This window comes from Chanos chanos, chromosome 6 (genome assembly GCF_902362185.1).
Source record: "Chanos chanos chromosome 6, fChaCha1.1, whole genome shotgun sequence".
In the NCBI taxonomy this organism is placed as follows: domain Eukaryota; kingdom Metazoa; phylum Chordata; class Actinopteri; order Gonorynchiformes; family Chanidae; genus Chanos; species Chanos chanos.
This window is the reverse complement of record NC_044500.1, coordinates 47929558-47951382: the sequence shown is the minus strand read 5'-3', so window position 1 is coordinate 47951382 and position 21825 is coordinate 47929558. Positions and strand designations below refer to the sequence as shown.

General features: G+C 42.8%; 2 protein-coding genes across 2 annotated transcripts in view; one reads left to right on the top strand and one right to left on the bottom strand.

Moving 5' to 3' along the window:
• Window positions 1-3579: 3579 nt before the first annotated feature.
• Window positions 3580-9299, bottom strand: LOC115815503 (calglandulin-like). Its single transcript, XM_030778455.1, has 5 exons — window positions 9267-9299; window positions 6116-6290; window positions 5195-5339; window positions 4807-4907; window positions 3580-3658 (listed from the first exon to the last, which is right to left on the bottom strand). Exons 1-5 carry the CDS (start codon window positions 9297-9299, stop codon window positions 3615-3617), a joined length of 498 nt encoding a protein of 165 aa, XP_030634315.1. The 3' UTR covers window positions 3580-3614.
• The window catches only part of gnb1b (guanine nucleotide binding protein (G protein), beta polypeptide 1b), a 17945-nt gene continuing 4819 nt past the window's right edge, over window positions 8700-21825 (top strand). Inside the window, exons 1-6 of the mRNA XM_030776586.1 lie at window positions 8700-9074; window positions 17254-17361; window positions 19434-19472; window positions 19705-19811; window positions 21143-21206; window positions 21796-21825. The exon at window positions 21796-21825 is cut by the window's right edge and continues 133 nt beyond it. Of these exons, the coding sequence (XP_030632446.1) occupies window positions 17305-17361; window positions 19434-19472; window positions 19705-19811; window positions 21143-21206; window positions 21796-21825 (297 nt within the window). The 5' untranslated portion in view covers window positions 8700-9074; window positions 17254-17304. The remainder of the gene's footprint in view (window positions 9075-17253; window positions 17362-19433; window positions 19473-19704; window positions 19812-21142; window positions 21207-21795) is intronic.

The following is a 21825-nucleotide window of genomic DNA, read 5'->3' as shown; positions in this document are numbered from 1 at the left end:
TGTATGTACAGTAAGACCAGGTGTGGAAAAGTTACCTGCCCCAAATATGAAAACAGAGGAGAGCAAGGAAGAGAGATGCTTTCTCAGTCTTTTGTCAAATAAGGTTGTCTCGTTAAGTTTTAAACTTATTAGGTTTTGGGGAGGGGGGTTAAGATTAGGGTCTGAGGTAAAGCTCGCGTTCAGGCGCTATGGGGCCTTTTGGTCATTCTACCATTTTTTCTACTTTGATTCACACAACGCTAACATCCTTCACCCGCATACACTACGACCAAAGCTTCCATCAGCATTAATGCACGGCATCACCTGAATGTTATCAGAAAACGAGTGCTGTAGCTTCTTTACCCTAAGACAAGACGTTTTGCAATAGTCTTTTTTTTTCTTTTTTTCTTATGCTTTGAGACACGCACCGGCCTCAAAGACGTTTAAACAACGTTAGCAACTGTCATTGCATCAGACCTGAGCTGTTTTCCTGGTAAAAGCCTGAGAGCCTATTCAGGCTGTGCGTGCCGTTAAATTTGAGCCGGGCACTGGTGGGTGTTGTGGTCAGGATGTGGCTGGCAGTACGGTAAGAGAGAGTGGCAGAACCTCAGTACAGATATGGTACCAAGGAAAACCGATACCCAGAAACACAACCCACGGACTGAACTAGCACTTCTCGTTTCGCAAGGTGAGTAGGCTATGCAGAGGAGCGAGCAACGTAGGAGAACCACGTGCAAAAAACGTTTTTTCTTTCTCTCTCTCTCTCGCTCTCTCTTACTGCGTCAAGGCGTTTGCGTCTCTCTCTCTCTCTCTCTCTCTCTCTCTCTCTCTCACACACACACACACACACACACACAATCTCTTTTTGTCTCTTAATCTGTCCGGTTCTCTGTCTGATTCTTTCTTGCTCCTGCACCGAAGCGTGCTAAATGTTAGAGTCACAGACAGACACACGGCAGCACTACAAAGTCAACGGGCCATTTGTGGTTTAAACAGTTGTTCTGAGCCAACGTAGTAAGAAGTTTGGGGAAACGCCATGAAGGCAACAGCCGTCCTGTAGGGAAGTATTTGACGCCTCACTAATCTTGCGTGTGGTGAGGTTAGCGATGAAATGACAGTGGCTCGAAAAACAGACACTTGCTTTGCATGAGTGAATTTTGTTGCTTGAGTGATTTTTACCAGCCTTAAGAAAGCAGTGGTCGGTAAGTAAATTCGTTTGGGCAGTGCAATCTTTTCTCCGCGATACCTTCAACTCAGGTTCAGAGTGTCGCCTTCATCCCTAACTGAACCACCTCCAGTCAAACGTACACTTGTCATTTCATGGGAAACAGATAAACTATTATAAGCTGTCTTTCTAAAGTTAATGGAAGCCAACCAGGTAATTCTACTAGTTGTTTATAACCACATATACAACCATATTTTTCAACAGGGCAAAGCAGATTGGATTGTTCTTTATATGGCAAAGTAAAACAAATATTCAGTATGTTGTTCAATATTCCTAAAGTTTGTGTCCAGAAAAAAAATTCCCTTTGTTTTTATGAGAGAGATCTTATAAGACCATCATTCTGTTCTGTGTGTGTGTGTGTGTGTGTGAGAGAGAGAGAGAGAGAAAGAGAGAACAACCAATGTTCAAGAGCCTCAGTTATTTTATAGCTGCTTATCAGCAAATCCCCAGTCAAAATGTAAATATGTTATTAAAGCAAAAACAAAACATCCATGGTGGGCACTGTACAGGATTAATCCATGTGCTTGCAGGGGGTCTGGTGATTCCGCAATAATCCCCTTACATAATGAAGTTGGTCGGTTTGCACTGTTGAAGGCACAGAGCTAAGCCATAAACCACACGGCTTCCTGTGGCGTCTGTACACGCAGTCTTGCACCATTAATTAGGAACATGTGAAGGTCTTGGCCAATCACAAGCCATGATCTGGCTTTAGCCTTTTTCACCAGCCAATCGATGATGAACACAGGACAAAGATAGCCGTACCAAAACGGGCCGTGAAAAACACTCGTGTGACATCATACAGTGTGTGCGTGTGTGTGTGTGTGTGTGTGTAAGAGATGCTCATAAAAATAGTAAACACGGTCATGTAGCCATGACAAACCGTCCTGTCTCTCTCACTCTAACGTAGCATTGGTTTTCCCTGTGTTTGCTGAGCCAGACACTCACCTTATCATGAAGAACTGTGGTCTGATGCAGAGAGAGTGAGAGAGAGAGAGATAGAGAAAGAGAGAGATTTTCTCCTCCTCCTTCCTCTGCCCGGACTCCTCAGCAGGAAGCCCGGGGTTCAGCTGAGCGGTTGTAAAATTTGAAGCGACAGCAGCATTCCCAAGGGCTTCAGTCTCCGTTCTTCCGACACAACTCGGCTGTTTTTCCACAACTCAAATCCTCTCTTCTCCAACCTCCCTTTCACCCCTCACTCTCTCTTATGCCCCTTTTTTCACCTTCCTTTTGTTCAGCAGACAGAAGCAGCTTCAAGGATGCTACTAACCCGAGTCCTGTGTTTGTCCCTCCTCTATCTGTTCTGCTATTGGTTGGTTGGCATTTAATCTGTGGCTGTGATTGGCTGCCTTAGTTGTAAGTCTGTCTTAGCTGGGATGAGGTTAGGATTTAATGATCCAGTACACCAGATGACTGCATCCGGGAGAGGGAGCCTAAGGATATTAACCCTTCGTGTGCCTTTCAGAATGATGAAATCAGATCTGTGTTTCTGTGTGTGTGTGCATGTGTGTGTATGTGTGTGTGTGTGTGTGCGTGTGCGTGCGCTTACACACAGCTGTTCATGTTCTGAAAATGTCTCAGAAAAATGATAAAAGGATGACAATTTTTTCACTGCATCATTTAGGACCAATTTAATTTCTGCTGAAGTCACACAATAACAGTGTTGTTACCACTTAAAGAAAACCATATAGGTAATGTAGAATATAAACCAAACGATAATGACAGATTCTTCAAATGCTGCACACCACACCTCCTAAATGCTGCACACCACACCTCCTAAATGCTGCACACCACACCTCCTAAACTGTCATTTTAAGACCAGAGTGGCTCCCAGTGGAGATGTTAGTAAAGAAAGAATCATTTTAAATACTGAATAATAAGGGAACTATAACTGAGATGTCACAGAAGCTAATTAAAATCAAGCAGCTCAGCGATAGGGGAGGAGACTCTCCTATCAGATGGAATAGAGCACATTTTATATATTTAATAGTGGAAACAGACAGACTGTAGAAGTATTAACTGATAGAATCCTGTATCCTATCCTGTGATGCACTGATCAAAACGTTTATAAAAAATGTTCATGAAGCTTGAACTGGAGTTCAGAGCGGTTAAACATGTTAAATGGACGTTCAGAGCGGTGTTCAGCATGTTAAACATGTTAAACGGACGTTCAGAGCGGTGTTCAGCATGTTAATCATGTTAAACGGACGTTCAGAGCGGTGTTCAGCATCGGTGTTCAGAGCGGTGTTCAGCATCAGTGTTCAGAGCGGTGTTCAGCATCGGTGTTCAGAGCGGTGTTCAGCGTGTTAATCATGTTAAACGGACGTTCAGCATCGGTGTTCAGAGCGGTGTTCAGCATCGGTGTTCAGAGCGGTGTTCAGCATCGGTGCTTCACGTCGTTGGGGAAACGGTCTTAGCTCATCTTAAACACGTCTCCGGTCATCATAGCCACAAATTCTGAAAACAGAGACAAAAAATATCACATTATGAGGAATATGTAACTATGTCAATGCACGTTAGAGAAACAGAGAGTAATATTTTATTGACTGAGGACACGTGTGTGAATTGGTAGTGGTGTATCAGTCGTCTCTCTAGTGTAAACTCCATGTGAATCTGATCCTCTTGCTCCTGTACACTGGCCACCTCTGTGCTGTGCCCTTTCTGTTGCTGGGACGTCTGTGAGACGTGAATCATAAACATGTGGACCATGCTGATGCACATTTGTCTTACTGGTTTCCATTTTAACCCAGAAACGCTGCACAGAACTGTATTAAATTAAAAAAAAAAATGAAAAGAAAAGAAAAAAAAACACTGTATGTCTGATGGTTAGAACTTCCAGTTTTGTCATATAATCGGGCTGGACAGACTTCTCTTTCCGTTGGTATCCAGCAGGTGTCACTGTGGGCTCTGAATTATCACTCCCATCTAACTAAGCTATTTAATGAACCACTAATTAAGCTGTTCTTTTTTTCCCCATAGCTATTCAAACGATGAAAAACGAACAAGTCCCCAAAATATTACATAGCTCTCCGTGCGGTATGTAGGTCTTATCAGTCCCACTGACTTTCACAGGAGCCGCTGTGTGTGTGTGTGTGTGTGTGTGTGTGTGTGTGTGTGTGTGTGTGCGCACGCAGTGAGCCGAGGTGTGTGTGTGTGTGTTAAAATAGTGCCAGTGGTTTAAACAATGTAAGTGGTTGTGGAAAGAATGATGCAATAGCTGTTCAGCTAAGAGCCTGAAAATCAACGGTCCAAACTTATGTAGTAACTTAGACCCATTAAAAACAATTCATATAAACAATCCATGCCCTCTTTGTAGTCCGCTATAGAGAAACTTCAATTGTTATGTAAGTGTGTAATTCTGTACTAATTCAGTATCATTTAAATGTGTGTTTTTAAAAAGGAAAAAAAGGCATTAAAGATGGTACAAGATCTTATGTCGTTAGCATTTTTTTTTTGTAATAATGCAAAATAAAATTCATTGTATTTAAACTGCATTAAGGAAAAACTGAATCCACAGAAAACCATTCCTGTTAAAATGAAATTCATTGTGTTTAAAGTGCGTGAAGGAAAAATGAAGAGAGAAAATGAAGCTTCCTGTCACTGACCCTCATAGTCAATGGTACCGTCACCATCTTTATCTGCCTCCTTCATCATCTGCTCTGCCTCTTCCTCATTCAGGGGCTCTCCAGCGTTCACCAGCACATATCTGAGCAGCACAGAGAATCCCCTCTCAGTGTTCATCCCCTGAACACACACTCACCCATCTCTCCTCACACGTCAGCCATTAAAGCAATCACATGACCCCACCATGCGTGTGTTCACTACACGTTGGGGATTAAACACATTAAACAACGCCGACTAATTCTGATGTTTGTAAAATACTTTACTCGTACCGATACTGCCTGTTAAAACAGCAAATTAAACTGTTAGAGAAACTATCTCAGTTGTGTAAGCACAGACTGAGTGAATGGAAGTTAAAATAAACCCAGTTACTTGAGTGTATTCCACTCTATGTAGCCTTTGGCCTCTTTGTCAAAGACTTTAAAAGCAGCCCGCAGCTCAGCGTCTTGGTTCTTGGCTCGCTCATGGTACAGAGACATTAGACCCAGGAAGCTGTCGCAGTTGAAAGTGCCTTTGCCTGTAATGAACAGTAAAGCATATTTGGAATGCCAGCACACGCAGGGTCACAGAGTTCAGCTTGACAGCCAGTGACATTAGGTCCTCAGTGTCGCAGAGGTGCTGACATGTCTGAGGACAGAGTGGACTGGAATTTGGAAATGCATAAACATTGTCTACTTTTTCTGTTAAAAATTACAGCTTTGTATCCTTAGTTTAAGGTAACCACCCCCTCTGACATTTTGCTAAAAAGACAAGTGTTTAGTCATGCTGGCTAATTAGATTTATTAGGTCTAATTTTCCATAATAAGTCAGTTATTAGCGTATGTCTGGAAAAATGAACCCTTCTTCTTGAGAGTCGTAACATTCTAACCAAGGAAAGCTGACACTTAAACAATGTTTCCTAAATGTCCCGTAAACCAGAGACTGTTCAGTGTGAGTGACCTCATGAAAACATTGTTAAATACTGCCCCCGTGTGGTAGAAGTGTGACACTACTCCGCCTACTTAATCCTCTTTTCTGATTTAGTTTATTACAGAACCACTCAAATAAACAATGCCACATATGGGGACATAAGAAGGAGAGATTAGGCCGCATTAATCTGTATTTTTCATATTTTAATTAAGTGTCCCGGTTTATCAGAGAGATTTCTCTTCAGCTGTCAGTTCAAAAAGCCGTATCATTGTGTGACTGATAGTACAGTAATACTACGGTTTCTCTCTCTGTCTGTCCATCTATCTATCTGTCGACAGAACTCCTGTATCAGTAAGACAAGTTTAGATGTCTGCGAATGTTCACCGTCTTCATCCACATCCTTGGTCATGTGACTGAGTTCTCTCTTGGTGGGGTTGATTCCCATTAGACTCATCAGTCTCTCCAGCTCCTGGGTCTTTACCGCCCCGTTTCCCTCTTCATCAAACATCTCAAACACGCCTTTATACTCTGTGATCTGCTCCTGACTCAACTTGCTGGCCTACAAAGCAAAACACAACCCATCAAACCATATTTAAACCCCTAACTTACACAAAATGACAGACAGAACCTGACACAACACTCGTGTCATAAAAAATATGAACATGTGGTTTGAAACGCTTTGGCAGTGGCGGGACTTTAATAAAATGCCATGGTCACGGTAAAACATGCTCTGATAAAGAGCTTATGATGAACTGAATGATTCACTGTTATAACACTGTTATAAGCAGTCAGAGAGTATGACTTTCATCCTGATGTTAACCATAACCCCACATTTTATTACATTTCATCATCACCAACCTTTGTGTTAAAGACATAAGTCGTTTGGAAGAGAAATGACATATGAACACACATGAGTTATTTATCAGAGGTTTTCAGAATAAAAAAGAGAAACACAGCAAATTGGTGCATGTCGTAACTACATGTGACTACACTTATGAAAACCACATACATTTCAATGTCCAATCAAATTCTGTCATATTTTAACCCTATTATTAGCGCGACATAAATTCAGTCTTAATCAGTATATGTAAACGTTTGACTGGATTAAGCATGGAATGATAATCGAATTGGATTGATAATTGAACTCACCATGTTGTGTCATGCAGGGTACAATGTTAATGCTGCACTGTTGTAGAGCTGGGAAGAGTGTGACTGGGTCACTGAGAAAATTTCTCTTTAAGATTATTCTGGGTGGGATGGTACATTTTCCCTCGAGGTTTTACACACTTACATACCTTTTTTGGCACACACACGCAGACATACAGGAACTCAACCAGGAATAACCCACATATCAAAGTATTATTAACACTGCTTATTGAGAAATGCATTAATGTGACCATAATTGTTTAGTCAACTGATTCTCATCTTCTGTTATTTTGTTTGATCACAGAGTAAACCTGTGGACCCTATTACCATTCATGTTGATCAGTTTGTTGCTTGACATTAATGTCAAAGGTCGATACTAAGATTTAGAGATCTAAGGAGTAAAGTATTTATGCATTTTAATTAAACTTTCTTTGACTCATCTGTAAACCGTAGATCTTCTCTTTTTTTTTCTATAGATAAATGTAATGTGGGTGTGGCTGGATGGTTGTAATTTGTGGGTAAATACGATTTGTGATTCATTGCGAGCAGGTGCAGTGTCATCCCAAGTGAACGTCTAGCGGACAGCTGTCCAAATAAGGCAACTCCAAAAACAGTGTTGTTTCCTCAGCTCCCGCACACCATCAGCACGGGTCCTCAGGACATCCACAGGGAACGCCGGAAATATCTGCCTGCAGTAGCTGGAAACTGAATATTGTCAGCGTTTTAAAAAAAAAGAAAAGGGTTTGTAGTTTTGTTTAGCTGACTGTTTCCTGGGGCTTTTGTTTTTTGTGAATATACTATCAAGTGCTTGTTTTTTTATATGATGAATGAACCCAGGGGGAGACAAATGAATTACTGGACATATCTGCCATAACACTGTACTGAAAGACCACCGCTGGTCATCTGTCTGTCTGTCTGTCTCTCTCTCGCTCTCTCTCTACCTGATAGTCAACCCCCTGTCTCACTCTCTCTCTCTGTTCTGCACCTGATGAGAGGGATTCAGTTTGCAGCACATTGGAGACGGTCACCCAGCCATGATCCACTGTATCGTAATGCCGTAACCTAACATTCAATTATCATTTACCGGTATGGGAAAAGAGAAGGAGTGAACTATTTGGTTGGTAATGGAGGGATTACAGGTCAAAGGCATGGTCAGACGACCCCTCATTCCTCAGCCACTTGATTTCCCCAGAGGATCCACCCATCACGTGCCAGAAAAGCAATGAACTACCAAGCAGTGATGTATTAGTGGAAGTCACTGATCACCAACACTGGCCACTCAGCAGGTTATTGTGGCCAGCTATTTAATGGCATTGACTGAATGCAGGTATACTTTATTTATGAAGTAATTGCATGGGGTCCTTAAGTGTTTAATTGTGATGACAATTTGAGGCAAAAGTGTAGCTGACTCCTGTGTATATGAGACAGTTCTTTCAAGTTTTATGCTGCATCATACTATAAATTTGGGTGCAAGTTTCTAAAATTTCTCGTAAAATAGATTAAGAGCAAGAGCAACGCTATGTGAATAAATTCACAACTTGTAGTTTTCATTAATGGGAAGATCATAATAGTCATCGTGACACAGCCATTTTAACACGCGATGAACTTCCGCGCTATACTACAGATGTCGACCGGTCAAATTTCACAAATTGCGAAAAATGTCTTTAATTTTGTCTGATTCGTAAACCAAACAATCAAGGGACGTAAGGCTAGTATTGGTAGGTCCCCACTTATGCGTAAGAGGGCTCTCAGCAACGCGGGGTTTCCCAAGGCTTATTGCAGGGTTACCGCGCCCATCTCCCTGTCTGATGGCCGGGTGAAAGAGTGAATTGGAGAGAAAGCAGTTCCTTCAAGGAAGGGAGCGGATATTTCTATTTTTGTAAAAAACCAAAAAAACAAAAACAAAAAACCCCAAAACGAACAGTGGACATAAATGATTGCAATTTTCTGTCACAGCTGAGATTTCTTGAGACATCCTCCACCGAAAACGGACTGATTTCCTGCGTCGCGTGGGGGCAAATTGTTTAAAAAAACTGGGTTCGTTGGAGAAGAAGAACCGCTCCTCTCGAGGCCAGTTAGCTTAGCAAGCTAGCTAGCTCGTCCTGTTTGTTCGTTGATGTTCGTGGAATTGGTAGCCACACCATCGTCTTTTTCGGTCAATGATATATAAACAAAGATCAACAACGACTGAATACAGGTATGTATGGTGACTTAAGACGGCTTAAGGCAAGAAATTTTAATATTTTATTTCCGACGGCTGAACGTAACATTGAACCTTGTTGTGCTTCTGGGGGTGGGGTAGCGAGAGCCTAGCTTTTTTGGCTAGGATAGCCACTTACTCAGCCCATAGTTAGCTAGCAGCCGAACGTTATTTAGTCAAATTAATTACCTTTGCTGTTTCTTCAGTCAGGACCGTTACCATTAGTCGATGATTTCCTTTTAGTCGGTTTCGATACAATACAGAATTTTCGGATACCAACGTTTGTCTGGGTTTGGTAGTTAATCTCACTTCAGGACAGTTTGAGTTAAAATCAAGCTAGTTATCTTAAACCTGTAGGTCAGGCCACTGGTTTTGCTAACCGCATTATTGAGGAGCTTGGCGGCTGACACAGTAGTTAATCTGACTCCAGTTTTAAAACAGTGATTTTGTTTTGTTTTTTTATCAATACACTGAAATTGCGACTATCAGATTTTTTTAATGAAAAGTTGTGTCTGTTATCGCTTTTAACATGGGCATCTATCGCTGCTCTTGTTTACGGAACAATTTTTTTTTACTGGGAAGTGTATGGGCATAGGAAATTGCTGAGTGTTGGGGCTCAAATTCCAGTTTGTGGCGAAACGAGACAGTTTATTATTCAAAACAGACAAATCTCAGCACGCTCTCTAATCTTAGAAAAATATGTCGGATTGTTCATCTTGGTTTTAGCTGAGCATATAGGCCGGTTAACACAAACAGCACAGTTTACGTCGTTTTTCCTTTTCCTTTTCAAGCCCCGAGTGTTATCAGTCATTCTGTAGCGAAGTTCTCAAACTAATTTTCTTAAAAATCGGCAAAGTATGTTTTTGTAAACGGCCTACTTGATTAAGTACTGCACCGGTTTACTTTAGGTCGGTAAATAATTGAAATAGCTGACGAGATCCATTTGGAGCGATTAGCTGGGTGTACAGTAGCTGGACCATTAATTGTTATTTGCTGAAATCTGTCAGCGGCTAGTGTTAAACTAAACTTATATTGTAGTTATGTACTATTCTAGCAGTTGAATTGCTTGATAATTTGATCGCTAATTCGACGTTTTGGAGGCATTTGCCTTTTGGTGGATGCTCATTAGCAAAGCCATTTAGCTTTGATTAGCTAAAGGTTTAATCTCTTGTCGAATTAAATGGATACCGCTGTCTCGAACGACAACCTGACGAAATCAGCTGGATTTCCTTCGATCAAATTCTCCGTTTCGGTATATGTTTTTGGCAGATGTTTAAACTGTGTGGCCTCGTCCTTGGAGTATTTGTGGTGGTGACGATTCCGCCCATTCTGTAACGCGAAGATGCTTATCCGCCCAAATGGGAGCCATCTGACTTTCCATGGCTAACATTTACTCAAGCTGAACAGCCCTTTATTATAAAATAGCGTAATCATGTATTGGAGACCTACTAGCTGATGTGCGTTAGACTACTCATCCGATGCTGTTAATCTAAGAAGCCCTTCAGAGCCGGCATGGGCTTTGAATATTTTTAAGGACGGAGGACTTCCAGTTTGCGCCCAAATGAGGTTACAAATAAAGATTGAAAGTGAAAATATTGTTGTATAAACAGTTCTTGGAAAGTGAGGGACCACCATTTTCGAGTCAGTAAGTCATACTCGAAAACCGTTTGCTCTCGTGTAAAGCTATGTATTAAGTGAATGGAATCAATGGATTCTTCAGCGCTGGGCCCAAGTAGCGGCGGTGAACAAGATGGCGTTGGTAAGGCTCTATCGTTGGGTTTCCTTCTTTACAAGACGTTAGCACCACGGCATCGCTTCAGACTTCGAGTGCCGCCCGTCTGCTTCGACACACGCATACTTTATGCTGTGCACACAAAACCATTAATTGTTCGCTCGTGTTTGCATTATGTAAGGCGTTAAAATGAAAGTATTTATGTGAAGTTCCTGGTACTTAACCTATATCCGGGCAAAGCTAACGCTTCATGCAGAAAGATAAAACCACAGGAGGAATGAGGATGTTTGCTGTTTTGTGTATAAACACATTGATAGAGCCCGATAACCACATCCATACACTTGAAAGCATTTAGCATATCATGCTGTTGTGTTTCAGGAAATAATCTTCTGATCTGTGATTTTAAGTGTGAAATATTAAGGGAAGGCATATAGCAGGGGAGGGGGTGGGCTGAGTTGTTCCATAAAACATATTGTACAGTTTGGTTTTTTTTTTTTTGTTTCTGTGCATTGAATCAGAAGCCTCACTATTAATCAGACCTGACCACAGCAGTTACAAAGCTTGTGCATGTGTAGGCTAACATTTTTATATAATGTTCTAAAATAGTTCTTTCGGTCGATTTAATCAGATAATTGGCATTAGGTTTAAACAGCACGTATTTAGTGTGTCTGTGTGTTTTAGACTGTAAGAGTGTTGAGGAGAATACCTTAACATTATGTACCCGCTGACCTGACACCGCCATATACTCAGTTTTACTGAGCTCTGCTGTCTACTGCTGTTTACAGCTCCTCTTAACACTCTTAACATTTATGTTTTTTCGTATTTAACAGCTCCTTTTAAGACTGACTCTCTCTCCCCCTCTCTCTCTCTATTTGCGTGTTTGACCAACAACTGAATTTAATGTCATTTTATCTACAGATCCTAGTCATTAGATAAGGCAACAGTGGGCTGGGGGGAGGGGGGATTTCCAACTTCAGGCTTGCCTTTGGACAGCTGTTTTTCTGTCAGTGCCGCTGAATGGGATTAAAGCTTTACTGTCTGTGGATTTGAGCTCTTGGGATTACTGGCCTTGTTAGTGATAGTGCTGGTTATGATCCTTTTCTATGATCCTGCTTTAGCAATATGAAATTTTCTCTAATCATTCCCAGCCTAATAGCAAGCTTTTGCTATCCAGAGTGTTAGCAGTATTTTCACCTGAGCTTGGGGGTGCTTTGTGGTGGGAGGAGTCCTCTCATATGCAGGGGACTCAGCTGGGTATTTGTTAAGATGTGTAGTGCTCTGGTTACCATCAGTTTTGAAATGTTTGACTCAGCTGGATGCCCCCTGCAATAGACAATGGATAGCAGACATGCAAGCCAGAAAAATACGTGAATCTCAGAGGTTTTGTTAGAGCAGGCAAACACAAATAAATCATCAGTTAGTTTGTTTCCTGGTCTGTGCTGTTGCTCTGTTGGTGCTGGAGGAAAACCTGCCTTTTATCCAAATGCGTGTCTGTCTCTCATTGATAACACTTGTTTTCAGTTAGTATTATGGGGTCCCCCCCATTGGAGGTGTCCTCCTTTGAGAGAGACATCTGATAATGAGCATGTCTACACTGCATGCTACATCAGTCCCTGTAAACATGCTCTTTCTTCAGCTTGGCTGGAAGTGTCATATCATCCAGGCTAGTTAACTGGTCTTAAATCAGTCTCTCTCAGTGCTAAATGCCAGGGCAGGAACATCCTGGTAGGGTCTGTTTGAAAATCTGAGTGTAGCTCATTGCAGTGGGTGGCTATGCAGAGGCTACCCTCAGTTGACCTGCGATGCATCAGTGTGTGGCACCTCTAGGCCATTCACTACAGCCCTGCTCTTGTCTGCAGTCAGCTGACACACATCAGGTGCCTGCTAATAGGCAGAGAAGGAGCTTAATAACACATATAAGGATGCTATGGATCGCATCCATGCCTTTGTTTCTTAAAGCAATTAAAGAAAACAGATGCAGAGTTTTATGAAAGCTCTTCATGCTCTAAGTCACTGGTTACATCCACTGTACAAAGGCATTTGTGAATATAGATTGGTCTGGTCAATAGTGGGTTTCATAAGTTAGCATGGTGGTACGTGAATGACGGTTTGCTGATGCAAAAACATTTAATGACTGTGAAAGCAACTCAGAATTGCCTATTGCACATTCAGTATCTGTGAGTTCTGTCTGTCAGGCTCATTTGTTATATTCTGTGTTTCACAACCAAAGTAATCACAGAGAAATGTATAGCACAGAGGTGTGTGTGTGTGTGTGTGATTTCTGCAGAGTGGTATCTTCACTAAATCCAAGGAAGGGCTGCACAGTTGGTGGCAGTCCTGTGATAAAAAGCAGCCTGACATGTTTTGTCTAAGTAGATTTCAGGTTTATTTGTAAAATATTAAGAAATAGCCCACTAACAGGAAGTTGGGTTTTGGTGTTTTTTTTCCCCATTCACTTGCTCCTTAATTGATGAGCATGTTAGAAGTAGGAGACCAATGGGATTTCTCCCAGTGATGTGATGGCATCTCGATGAATAAAACCGTACAACAGGTGTGAATAAATTACTTCAGCAGTTGCAAAATTAATGCAAGATAATGTTTGGATGATACTTTAACAAATGTATGTTCTTAATGCTAGCGTTGATATTCATACTGACTGTAACAATTGGCCGTAGACTCCACAGCTGAGCAGTGAAGGTGAAATAAGTAAATGACCTTTGTAGTCCTGACATTTTGATCAGCCAGATAAGAGGATTTTGACGCATTGTCTGGATGAAGGGCCCAGTTAAAGGGCTGTCCAATCAGGAAGACTTTGTCAGACAGGATAAGGTGTTCCCCATTCTCCATCAGAGCGTTTTTCATCCAGCTGTCACATAGACCTCAAGACACCACAACAACACAAGGTAAGGAGAAAGAAGGTAGAGAATAGATGAAGTTGCTTTGGTCTTTGGAAGGAAGATCTTCTCGTTTCTCTATTGTGTTATGAATGTAAAGCTCAGGCTGACAGACCCATTTCACCAGGGAGAGTTGCTCTGAAGTTATTCTTTAGTGCCAACGTTGTCATGGCTACCATGTTTTTTCTTTAAATGTCCAGGAAGGCCCATGTGGTGTAAAATTTGACTTGACTATAGAAAAGATGCCTCACAGGACTATAATTCCATAATCCCAATATTCCAGACATCAGATTTAGCGACCTCAAATTAATAAATAAATGACTAAAAAGATCAGGCCCTCCTGCCAGTTTTTTTTTTTTAGTACATATTGAAGAGAGAATCTAATTTGGGATTATTTAAGAGAAATAAGAAGAACTGAAGGTTTTTACACATGTTTGTGAAGGCACATGCTACAGATGTGTGATGCTTACCTTGAAGTTCTGTTGTGGCTCCTTCAAGAGACAAATTGAATCTGGTCTAATTTTCCCAAGAAAAATCCTAATTGGTTCTTGATGGGAACACCATGATATGTAGACATAGATGTAGTCTGAAACATCCTAATTGGTTCTTGATGGGAACACCATGATATGTAGACATAGATGTAGTCTGAAACATCCTAATTGGTTCTTGATGGGAACACCATGATATGAAGACATAGATGTAGTCTGAAACATCCTAATTGGTTCTTGATGGGAACACCATGATATGTAGACATAGATGTAGTCTGAAACATCCTAATTGGTTCTTGATGGGAACACCATGATATGTAGACATAGATGTAGCCTGTGTGTCTGGGGGAGACTGTGTACAAGGGGAAAACATTCTCAGAATGAGATGATTCTCGCAAGTCCCAGTTTACACAGTTCTACAACACAAAGTGAACAGCATATCGCATGTCAGAGAGGATCCTCCACACGGTGAGATGTTTCGTTTAGAAGCACTGACTTCATTCCTCCTTCCACTACTGCTACGACTTCCTTCCTGAAAACAGCATTTCAGAATTTCCCTGTAAGAGTCGGAGATATATATCAGCTCATGCTTGGACCTGCATGCACTGTGTTTTCAGCTGACTGTGGAATGGAGGATGGTGGAAATCTGCTAACCTAACCTTTAAAGAGTTTGGCCAGCATTCACCCTCCGATTACACAGTAAACTCTCTTCATTCATAACGAGACACAGAGCTGCACCTCATTCTTAAGTGCAAAGTCAGTCTGTGACTATCTGAGCAAACATGGAGCTATTGATTGTAGAAGAATCTCTGGTTCATAAGATCCAACATTTAACAATAGATGCTCTCCTAATACTAACGTCTGTGTAATTGTGACAACAGATTTGAGAGTTAAAGGTCTGTACATATGGACAGGTTGGTCCATTAACCTTAGCAGACACTTACAGTTTACAGAAGGATTCATCCTGGACCCTTGCGACCGAGGAGATGAAGTGGTTAACTATGTGGTGTCTTTTTTAAGAACTGTTTTTCTGCATACTGTGTAGAGAATTGTATGCTCAGTTCTGTGTCTTGTATCAGCCAACAGCCTCCCAAACAAGGATGCTCCCCCTTTTAGAATTAGCTCTCTTGTTGAAAAAATATTTTTTTCCCCTATATTGAAAGAGCTGTTGCTCATGTTTATCTCGTTATATGATGATATTGTTAAAATGTAGTTGTGTTTGAAGTGATAATCGTGTAAGACAGAGATTCCCTCTGGTAGCCATTTGAGATTCTAACCAGATCAAACCTTTCAGTAAATATTGGTAAATCCCAGTCAAGGCTGTGGCTCTGAGAACGTGTCTGTAGCTGTGAGAGCTGTGGTGTTGACCAGTGTCTGTAGCTGTGAGAGCTGTCGTGTTGACCTGTGTCTGTAGCTGTGAGAGCTGTGGTGTTGACCAGTGTCTGTAGCTGTGAGAGCTGTGGTGTTGACCAGTGTCTGTAACTCTGAGAGCTGTGGTGTTGACCAGTGTCTGTAGCTGTGAGAGCTGTGGTGTTGACCTGTGTCTGTAGCTGTGAGAGCTGTGGTGTTGACCAGTGTCTGTAGCTGTGAGAGCTGTGGTGTTGACCAGTGTCTGTAGCTGTGAGAGCTGTGGTGTTGACCAGTGTCTGTAGCTGTGAGAGCTGTCGTGTTGACCAGTGTCTGTAGCTGTGAGAGCTGTCGTGTTGACCAGTGTCTGTCTCTTTGGCGATGACTGTTCCTTTGAGTGACCAGTGCAGGCTGGGTCTTGCTCATCTCCTGGGAAGTGTGGGTGTCAACATGGTTGGCTTAGCCTGCACAGCTGTAATACGCTTCACCCGCCTGTCCCATGCCCATTCAATCCTTACTCCACTGATGGGCATTGATTAGGGCAGTATTTAGTACTCTGAGAATGGGTAGAAAATTCTATGAACAGAGGAGAAATCAGCATGATGGAAAACAGAATATTGCAGACAAACAAGAAAAGGCTTTTAGAAGAAGAGGAATAAGGAGCATGATTTGGGTTTCACCGGTGCAACCGCTTTTCACGCTTCCAGAGACCTGAGAGCTCCAGCGTAAGGTAAGGTATGGCATGAACCGTGATTCATCTAAATGAGGAGTCCCGACCTGATCACCTGTCGTAGTGGTGTACACAGTCCCATGTGCCAGCGTGGTGATCCGAAGGCTTGGCAGGAAAACCACCGCTTTTCGGATCATCGTCCCAGTCTTGTCTTAACTGGATTTGCCTGGACCAGCTGAATCAACTGTGTCCCGGGATTAGATCAATGACACTGAACAGACAGAGAGAGAGAGAGAGAGAGAGAGAGTGTGTGTATGTGACAGGGGTGGAGACAGGGCTCAGGGCCAGACACACTAATAAGATAAAGACTTACCTGAGCTGCTGAGTTGAGCTGGAATTGGCAGCAGTGAGTCGGGTATTTTTTCCGTTCATTTATTCATTCTGAATTTTGGCAGGAGTTTTCTCTGGCACACAGGCAGAATATTTTTATCCTGATGTTATCATCAGCACTACAGGGATTTATATTGCTGCGGGTTCAGGGTCTTACACACAGTTGTCTCTGCTGTGGCAGTCAGGCTGTGTTACTGACGGGTGCTTCAGCGTCATTTCCAGGACAAACAGTTTGTCTCAGTGGATGTTTAGCTGTCTGAGTGAGCATTGTGGATGTGAAAATTACCCACAGAATGGCTTAGAGGTTGGGCCAGGCACGAGTGATTCTGCATGCCGTGCATCTTACACCGTAACGCTGAAAGCAGAAAGCTTAGGAAACACAGTAAACAAACAGGAGTGAGAAGTTTAACACCTGTGTAAGGTGGAGAAGAATGAAGTCTGATCGTCAGAGCACATAGGCAGACCACTCTTTTCACGCTCAGCCTGACACTGCTCCAGACTTCAGCCCTGTTTGTAACGCACATCTTTTATTTTAGCAAATTATTAAGAGACGCTTTGAATGCACCTTTCCCTTGCAGCGCTGTCTCTCCTGGTCGGGATACTGCGGTCTGTCCCGATGCTGGGCGTGTTCTGACTCTCTTGTCTCTTCCTCCAGATCCGAGAGAGTCCGTGCAGCAGGAGTGAGGCAGCGCTATAGAGGAGGAAAATGAGTGAACTGGACCAGTTACGCCAGGAGGCCGAGCAGCTCAAGAACCAGATCAGAGTAAATACCATCCTCTCTCTCTCTCTCTCTCTCTCTCCCTCTCCCCCCTCTCTCTCTCTCTTTCTCTCTCTCTCTCTCTCTCTCTCTCTCTCTCTCTCTCTGTCCCCCCCCCCCCCTCTCTATCTCTCTCTCCCCCTCTCTCTCCCTCCCTCTCTTTCCCCCGCCCCCCTCTCTCTCACTAAACTAAGCTGAACCAAACTCAACTCCCGGGCCTAAACATGCTCCGGGCTTTAGTGGACAGGGACAAACAGTGTTTTGATAAGGAGGTCATCAGTCCCCCACGTTTGAACATCGCTCAGTGCAGTGAATAATGAGCTGCCTACTGTTCTTTTTTATGAATCCCTCTTTGATTTTAACACACATGTTTGAGTGAACATCAGAATTCAAAAGACATAGATTTACAAGTGAAAACATGTAGAAATGGAGCTGCATAGTAAATGCTAAAATGACATAGAAAAGGGAATGTCATTAAGATCAAATGGTTTGAAACATGACTTGTGTTTTGTTTGTTTGTTTGTTTGTTTGTTTGTTAGGGTTTTTTGTTGTTTTATTTTGCCTTTTTTGGACGGGACTGAGGGAGGGGGGTATTTGTTGTTTTATGGGGTGTTTATCTGTGAGGACCATGGTTTATGAAGGAATTTTCTCTTGTGTCCTTATTGAACCTTTTGACCTATGAAATGTGAAGACACGCAAGCCAGTGAGGATTTTGCATGACTCTGAGGCTTTATGTAAATATGGTGAACGACTATTTTCATAGCCTCTAAAAAAACAGTACATTCACAGTGGAGCTTCAAAACCAGAGAAAAACAGAACACAACTCGTCCAACTGTCCACAGAGACAAACAGAACACAACTCATCTCACTGTCCACAGAGACAAACGGAACACAACCCATCCAACTGTCCATAGACACAAACAGAACACAACTCATCTAACTGTCCATAGACACAAACAGAACACAACCCATCCAACTGTCCATAGAGACAAACAGAACACAACTCATCTAACTGTCCACAGAGACAAACAGAACACAACCCATCTAACTGTCCACAGAGACAAACAGAACTCAACTCATCTCACTGTCCACAGAGACAAACAGAACACAACCCATCCAACTGTCCATAGAGACAAACAGAACACAACCCATCTAACTGTCCACAGAGACAAACAGAACTCAACTCATCTCACTGTCCACAGAGACAAACAGAACACAACCCATCCAACTGTCCACAGAGACAAACGGAACACAACTCATCCAACTGTCCATAGAGACAAACAGAACACAACCCATCTAACTGTCCACAGAGACAAACAGAACTCAACTCATCTCACTGTCCACAGAGACAAACAGAACACAACCCATCCAACTGTCCATAGAGACAAACAGAACACAACCCATCCAACTGTCCACAGAGACAAACGGAACACAACCCATCCAACTGTCCACAGAGACAAACGGAACCCAACTCATCCAACTGTCCATAGAGACAAACAGAACACAACCCATCTAACTGTCCACAGAGACAAACAGAACACAACTCATCTCACTGTCCACAGAGACAAACAGAACACAACCCATCTAACTGTCCATAGAGACAAACGGAACACAACTCATCTCACTGTCCATAGAGACAAACAGAACACAACCCATCCAACTGTCCACAGAAACAAACGGAACACAACTCATCCAAATGTCCACAGAGACAAACAGAACACAACCCATCTAACTGTCCACAGAGACAAACAGAACACAACCCATCTATTGGTCCATAGAGACAAACAGAACACAACTCGTCCAACTGTCCATAGAGACAAACAACACAACTCAACTGTCTGCAGAGGTCATGCTTGTTCACCGGCCCAAATCTCCTTTTCATGCCGTGATGTTATCACAAACTGCTCATTAAAAAATCAGTTCCTCTTTACCAATGAAAAGAATAAGTCTGTTATTAGTGTGTTGATGGACTCTTCTCCCTCTCTGTTTGAATAAGTCATTTAGGCCAGTAATTCAGCTTTACCCTCCCAGTGTAAATGCCTCTGAGTTACTGAAGGATTTCTCCTCTCCTTTTACAGGATGCAAGGAAAGCCTGTGCAGATGCTACGCTATCACAGGTAAGAGGCAACGTATGGAAAATACCTGCATTACGTTGGTGTGGATTCATTTCATATGAGAGTAATACATGTGTACTGTGTTATGTTTCCTCATACTGAAAGCATGTGATGATGTATACAGAAGATCAGACCTAAATAACTAGAGTAGTACTTCATTACTACCCAATGCTGTCTGTGTGTGTGTGTGGAGATCCTCTCTTATGAGTAATAACCTGTGTGAACTGGTTTACAGATCACGGCCAACGTTGACCCCGTGGGCCGAATCCAGATGCGCACTCGACGAACACTCAGAGGCCATCTGGCTAAAATCTATGCCATGCACTGGGGCACTGACTCCAGGTAATTAGTCATTAGTAACCATGTAACTAATGAACATTCTCCAGGACTGGATGGACAGACCACTCAGATCCAGGCTGTCAGTGTGTGATAGGCCTCTATGCCCAGTGCCTGTTGTCTTATCCCGGCTTTGACCTCCTTCCCGCAAAGCAGCAGGACCTCATCAAACTGCACTAAAAAAATGCTGTGTCTCTCCACCACCGAAATTGGTGCCAAGTTTCCAAAATATTTCAACCAGTATCTATCACTGTAGCAGCTGAATCACACCAGACTTGTTTTTTCCTGGAGTTTAGGTAGTGCAGGGAAAGATCCCAGGTGTCACATTTGAATATGGTCAGTTTGTTCCTCGTAGCTGTTTTAAATATGTTTTGCTTTCTGGTGAGGGAGAGAAAGACCATGGAAATGAGTGAGCGGTGAGCAGCGGTAACCTGATTGAGCTCTGTGTGTGTGTGTGTGTGTGTGTGTGTGTCTGACAGCTGAGACTGTTTAGACTGATAAGACAGCGGTGCTGTACAGGCTAACAGGAGGCCAATTCAGTCAGTGCAAGTCTTGCCTTTCTCATTACTGTGTGTGTGGGTGGTTGGAAGGCATGTGTCTGAGTGGGTGTAGTGACTAAGCATATGTCTGACTGTTATGATCATGGTGTTTAAATCCAGCCCTGCTTCGCTTCTTTGTATTCTTTCCTTTTTTTTTTTCTTTTTTTTGAAGCATTCTATGAGCACTGACCTTTTTTAGCATTCTGAGCAGTCCCGAGTTCCACAGATTTAACTAAGTGCGTTATGATTTATATGAAAGATTCTCTAAGCTGTTATTTATCAAAGACCACACAAATAACGTCTGCTTAGAGATGTCTGACTGGGAACAGACTGTAAGCCAGTACATTCTCTCTAATTCCTCTTGACTCACAGCAGTTTTTCCTCTTTGGGATGTTTTGGCCCCTAAACGAACAGTTCCTGGATCAGCCTGGCCAGGGCTCTGTCTTACAGTGACCGGGTACCTTCACCTGTATGGATACCTAAGTTCACATCACATTCAGGTGGCACACTGGCTGCCTGTCCACCCCCTCCGCTGCCTGGACTGACTGTGTTAGTGGTCCTTCTTGACCAGTGTCTGTGTGGGTATAGGTGCAACAGCACTCCCTCCAGCCAGTCCCTGCACTGTGTGATGCTACACAGCTCACACGTGTGTCTGAGTGCTGGACCGAAAGCGTGAAAGAACTGAGCGGTTGAAAGGGCGGCCTGTTTTTCCACAGAACTGATAAGTGAATGTAGAAGTCCAGATGTTTGACGAGTTGCGTGTGACAGATGATGTAATGTGTGTGCGTTATTCTCCAGGCTCCTGGTAAGCGCGTCTCAGGATGGAAAACTCATTATCTGGGACAGCTATACCACAAACAAGGTGAGTCCCTCCCCCCCCCTGCCAAACTCCCCCTAGATTCACCCACAACTCTCCCCCTCATACCATAACCATAACCATGTCTTCACCAGAACCCTTTCTCAATGAAAGCGTGGACACATGTACTTTCCACACTTAAGAAATGAGCTTTTTTGTTTTTGTCCCCCCGCCCCCGTTTCTGAATCACTCAGTGTTTATAGCCGAGTGTAAACGGGCCACATGCTGTATGTATGCTTTATGTCAACACACAGCACATTAACCTTGTCTCTGTCTAAATATTCCACATATGAATAGAGTACACAGACCCAGTGCATTCTGTGAGTCCAGAGTGCTGTCTCTTACAGAGGTGTTTCTCCAAGTTTAATACACATGTCAGCAGCCTGTCCTGCGTCTTCACCCTGGTCTCTCAATGCACAGTCGCTGTTCAGTCTAATGCGCTGCAGCTCCAGTCATCAGCTGTGCATTACCATATCACTGTTAACCTGCCAAAACCCACTCTCTGACAGTTTCAGCACATGTGTTCTCTGTGTGTGTATGTGTCGGTCTGGTTCTTCTCCTTGTTTTTAATGGGGGTCTGTCCTGTGCCCTGCAGGTGCATGCCATTCCGCTGCGTTCCTCCTGG

Coding starts and splice junctions, on each gene's coding strand:
- LOC115815503 (XM_030778455.1), bottom strand. CDS start 9,299: ATGGTAACGGTCCTGACTGAAGAAACAGCAAAG. Junction 6,291..9,266: donor TGACTGAAGAAACAGCAAAG/GTAATTAATTTG, acceptor TTTGCTTTGTAG/GCCAGCAAGTTGAGTCAGGA. Junction 5,340..6,115: donor CAAGGATGTGGATGAAGACG/GTGAACATTCGC, acceptor TGTTCATTACAG/GCAAAGGCACTTTCAACTGC.